The sequence below is a fragment of the Akebia trifoliata genome, chromosome 14 (genome assembly GCF_017979445.1).
Source record: "Akebia trifoliata isolate Shusen 1 chromosome 14, ASM1797944v1, whole genome shotgun sequence".
Lineage (NCBI taxonomy): Eukaryota > Viridiplantae > Streptophyta > Magnoliopsida > Ranunculales > Lardizabalaceae > Akebia > Akebia trifoliata.
In genome coordinates, this window is record NC_141388.1 from 19,170,513 (window position 1) to 19,175,854 (window position 5,342).

General features: G+C 35.0%; 1 protein-coding gene across 4 annotated transcripts; it reads right to left on the reverse strand.

Moving 5' to 3' along the window:
- Positions 1 to 1,408: 1,408 nt before the first annotated feature.
- On the reverse strand, positions 1,409 to 5,244 carry LOC147386511 (putative tRNA pseudouridine synthase). 4 transcript variants are annotated; one of them, XM_086424333.1, is made up of 5 exons: positions 5,055 to 5,244; positions 4,729 to 4,873; positions 3,419 to 3,862; positions 2,138 to 2,580; positions 1,409 to 1,712 (listed from the first exon to the last, which is right to left on the reverse strand). In XM_086424333.1, exons 1-4 carry the CDS (start codon positions 5,168 to 5,170, stop codon positions 2,158 to 2,160), a joined length of 1,128 nt encoding a protein of 375 aa, XP_086280459.1. In that variant the 5' UTR covers positions 5,171 to 5,244; the 3' UTR covers positions 1,409 to 1,712; positions 2,138 to 2,157. The 4 variants fall into 4 exon arrangements, with proteins under 4 accessions (XP_086280459.1, XP_086280458.1, XP_086280457.1 ...); XM_086424332.1 differs by having other exon boundaries at positions 1,409 to 1,840; positions 5,055 to 5,243; XM_086424331.1 differs by having other exon boundaries at positions 1,409 to 2,049; positions 5,055 to 5,243.
- Positions 5,245 to 5,342: the final 98 nt, after the last annotated feature.

Consider the following 5,342-nt stretch of genomic DNA (forward strand, 5'->3'; position numbering starts at 1 on the left):
TGGTTCATTTGTGGGTTGAAGCTTGTGATCAAAGACCAGTGGTGGTGTTTCAATGGCAAATCTGTTAAACATCAATGGTGGTGATGATGGTTGATAGGGGTTTCAATATAAAGAGTGTTGGAGTATTTGTTTCGGATCATCAGATGAAGTTGATGGAGAGTCTAGGATGAGATCTTATTTAGGTTCTTCTTCAAATTCTTGTTCTAAAATTGTTTGAAGTTTGAACGAGAAATGTTTTGTAATGCTGCTGAGATAACAATTTGAGCCCAAACCTATGTAATGTTTAAAGAGTGTATTTTAATCTATAATTGGGGTGTAATAAGTAGAAATTAAGGTGCCAATAGCAATTCTCTTAAAAAACCCGCAACAGTATTGGTAGTTGTGGTTTTAACTTTAATATGTTTTGATTACACGTGAAAAATAAAGGAAAATCACAATTTCTATGGAAAATGAATATCCACTCTCATCAAAAAGTCCATCCAATGATGGATTTCATTTTTCCATCGTGACCTATGAAAAATGAAATCCACCCTAAAAAAAAAATCTTACATCTTTTTTTGGCTCTCTCTCCCACACACGCGCACACACAAAAAAGAATATACACTTGGACCGATGTATCACAAGAAAAAAAAAATTGACAATATCAAGAATAAATTTCACACTTTTCTGATGTGGAAGTGTGTACAAATCATAGATGAATTTCATCGAGATACGAGTGAAAAATATCTTCGCTCTCATGGGCAACTCCATGTCAAAAAAGTGCCAAGTGAGGTAAATCTTGAGGTTACTCCAGCCCGATTCAGAGATTTATTCAATTATGATTCAACATATATGACCAAAAGATTGTATGATTCAAGTACAAATTGACATATACCATAAAATGACCGCTTTAAATTTTCATCATAATGTTACAGCTTTAGATATATATAATTCAACTTCAATACTCTAAAATAATTAATATTACTTGATTATATACCAATCTTTTATGAAGTCAGTGAAGATAAAGAATAATAAGTATCTATAAAAATAAATTGTGAAATGGAAAAAAAGATGAGAAATACTAAACCGATCAAATTCTTTACTACTACAATCCATGTATTTAAAAATACTCTAAAAACTACTTAATACTCATTTTTTTCAAAATCACCACAATTACCTTTAAATCTATAAAAATCCATCCTTGTGTAAATCAAGATCTCTAACAAGATAGATAATAGTTGATAACCCTATGCAAAAATGATGGTTGATACTTGTTTAATGATAAACCATCTAAGTATGAGGGGAGAACAAATAATGTATAATCATGTGAGATTGTTACAGGAAAAAAAATTTATATTAAAATTAATAGCAATATGATTTTCACTTTTACCTGTTTAATTCACCAAAAATCAAAATTTCTTCCAACGAATTGAACCTTAAATCCTTCTTATATTATTTGAGTAATTCATGAAAAGAATTGCTAACTATGATCATCATGTCAGCGACTGATTTGAAAATTCCCGATTGTTCGACAGTTCATGATGCCTCATAAACTACCATAGTCCATCCATATACAAGTACAAAACCACACCTTTGAAAACTAACTCAGAATGCTCGAGGGCTCCACATCTTGAAGGGGACAAAGCTGATTTGTGATCAGGACCATGTGCATTGAGATTGATGCAAAAGAGGAAGTCAGGCATACCTAAAGGCTCGAGCAGCAAATCACATTCCTGAAGGACGGAAAAATAGACAGACTGCAATTATCCGATGAGCTTGCTCGCATAAGGACCCTCCTAACAGGCATGCATTTATAGTAAAGTTGGTTATAGAGAATGGTTGCTGCTTTGAGGGAACAAGCCTGTCGAGTAATTACAGCACAAGTAATCATATATGATCAAATGAAGGCAAAATAGAATTCCAACAAGAAATGGGGTTCAATTCGTGGCTCATGTTCTAATGAACAAGGGGATGGAAAAAAGCTTTGATCAACTGATCTCAAGAAAAGAAATTACTAATCAAACGGGAGAAAATGATGAGTAGTTGTGGACCAGGCAATTTCTTAATCACCTGTTCTCGAAAGAATAAATGTGAACATCAATAACAGAAACAAACAAAAAATGTAAATAAGTTAGATATTCAATTACAATGTATGTACCTTCACTCTAACTCATTGATCTAGAGCTGTGGAGTGGCACTTGTTTTGATCTGAAAAATATCCTTCCATGATTTCCAAGCGTTTCTGACTTCCTCCAACTCTGCCTCCGGGATGCTTGTATTTGCATCCAATATTTCAACCCATTCCTTCCATGGAGATTCCAAAGGGTCCAAGAATTTCGATAATTGAGGCAACATGACAGACTCGTAGAACTCATTAACTACCAAAAGTATTTCTTCAGATTCCACCAATGTCAGCACTTCTGACCGACTTGTATTCCCAGGATGATTTCTCAATGAAAACTGGTTACCCCTTAATACCAGTACTTCTGATGGAGCAAGTGGTAGAACAATTCGTGAGAACTTGGACAATGACAATTCAATGACATCCCTCGGTAACAACGTCCGCTTCACGGCCACTGCAGTTCCAACCATTTTTCGTATCTGATCAAGTAAACATGGGACAGTAAAACACTTCAAATTCATCCTTTATTTAATATTTCAAATTACAAATAAGCCCTTCAGATACATGTGTTTTCTCTAGAGGACTTCTTGTCCTCATTCTAAAAAAACTCGAGTAAAATTTAATCCACAATATCAACTTCTGATCACTATACTCTATGCTTTTATGAACTTAAGGCCTATTAATAGATGACTCGAAGGCCGTATTAGCGTTTCGTCCGCCACACAATCTGTTCTATTGTGGATAGCAATATATAATGGATGTATGACTAGCCAAGAAATCAAAATATGTTTACTTTTGGAGGAGGTCCTATTAGTTCCTATAATGACCATATCTTTATTATTATAATGAGAGAAGGCAAAGTAGAAGTGGTTCGACAACAAAATTTGGCTTCCAAAAATGCCCCCACCTTAAGGTTTAAACTTAATATAACCAAGGTCATTTTGGTCAAAAACCAAGAAAGTTGCAATCAATATCCTTTTTACTATGTAATCTTGAAAATCATCCTTTATTTAATATTTCAAATTACAAATAAACCCTTCAGATACATGTGTTTGCGCATGCCACCTTCTAGTGGACGATAATGAAAATTCAAACACCAATTTGATACTTCAATCAAGCAGCAGGTATTTTCCAAAAATCAAAATAGCAATTTATCTTTTGATACTACATATCTTACTGAATGCAAATGTCTTATTTTTGTGTTTGATCACACTAGCATGCATGTTTCTATCTAACTTACATAGTAGTTATTCGAATGTGGGTGCATGCAATGAACTAGAGGGAGGACACGAGAAATGCAGGTATCCTTGAACTTACTTGATGCAACATGAACGATTCCCCACAGATGGAGATCTCGATATAATCTATTCCAAGTAATTTCTCTAGCTTCCCACAGGAACAGCTATAGATCTTTCTGAAGTGAGATGCGCCAATTCTATCTGTCTCATCGGGCTCATGTAGCCATTTTGCACGGACAGGCAGCAATGGGCAACCTTGATTTTTCAAACGGTCCCCGTGCTTTTGGCATGTGTCAAGTGGGTGTTCATCGGAGTCACTGGAGTGTGAAGGGCTCATATTGTATCCATTGAGAGATGATGATGCAGCCGCTTCATCATCCCCACAATTTTCTGGTCCATCGCAGTCTTCGGAATCAGAGATCGATGCATCCTTAGATGTTTTTCTTCTTTGAATATTACCATTCCTAGGAGACTGTTTCCTATACTTGGATCGCATGGTGTAATTATGGAAAGGATGTTCCCCCTACAAAGGACATCCATACATACATCAAAGAGGAATGATCGGTGGTATGAGTTATTTAAAATATACCTAAGCCCTATAAAAGCCTAAGAGACAAGCAAGGACACATAGCAGGGCAGGACCACCGCCCGAACGTACCCTGAGATCTCCCAGTCCAAAAACTACCCCAAACGATAATAAATTCTCAACTATACACTCTTTTGTCTTTTTTTTCCTTTTCACCATATATATAGTGACCAACCAAAAAGACGCAGAACTGCAAATTGTAGACATGAAAATCTTAGAGAGCTGCTATAGGCACCCCAACTTTTACTTATTACACTACAATTAAAAATTGAAAAAACAAGCGAATGGTTGAGAATAAGTAAAAGTTGGGGTACCAATTGAAGCTCTCTTGTTTTCTGTTTTTTTTCTAGATTTCTACTTTTTGGGTATAGCATTTTATATGAACCTAATCATAATTGTAAACAACTACTGAAATTGTTTGAATGAGTGTTATACTGTTTTGTAATGTTGAGATTATATTTTAAGCCAAACCTTTGTAAGGTTTGAAGAGTGTGTTAAATTTAATCTTTAATTGGAGTGTGATAAATAATCTAAGAAATTGGGGTGTAATAAGTAAAAGTTGGGGTGCCAATAGCAGCTCTCAAATCTTATTGTGAGACTTAACAAAGAAAACACTACAACAACAACATTATGGTGAGACCTATTAAATGGTGGATCCTGGCACACTGCTTCGGCAACATGTACACCTTTTGGCATTTAAAGATCTCCTAGGTACAGGACTGATATTCATGTAAAAAATAAGCTTTGTTCCTGCATGAACCAACTTAACCACCAAAAAGAGAAAACAATAATAATGCACAAACCTCAAAAGACCTCAAAATATTGTCGAACTCTGATAAATGATGCTCTATTTCGGCAGAACTGAAATTACTTTTGATCCCAATAATTTCAGCAGGAAGGAGGTAAGAGTATTTCCGGACATTACATTCTCTTCTAGCATCAAATTTCCTGAACGGAGAGATACAAATAAATTTACCGAAAGGAACTTCACTAAATCTCAATTTATTAAATCAACTTCATAGGATTCTTAGACTTCAAAATTAATTTGTGACATTTCACAAACTCCCATTTTGTGCAAGTTACTTCATGGAAAATTCAAATTCAAACTAGAGAAACACAATAATCTCACCTTTGTGAGGGTAAAATGCTGAAAACTTTGATAGTTTTAGGAAGATTAGAGTTAACATAATTTGCAAGAGTAATGCCACAGGGGTCTTCTTTCCATGCATTTGCTGGGATCTCCATTTTCAATGATATCGTGGTTGCCAAGGAATGAACCTAGGAAGTTTGACCAAGTAGAAACTTATCAACCCAAAAAAAGAAAATTATTCGAAGCATCACATATTCCACTTGATTAAATATGCAAGAACAAAGAAGAGTAATAGAACTGCATACACATGCAAGTTGAGGTAAATGA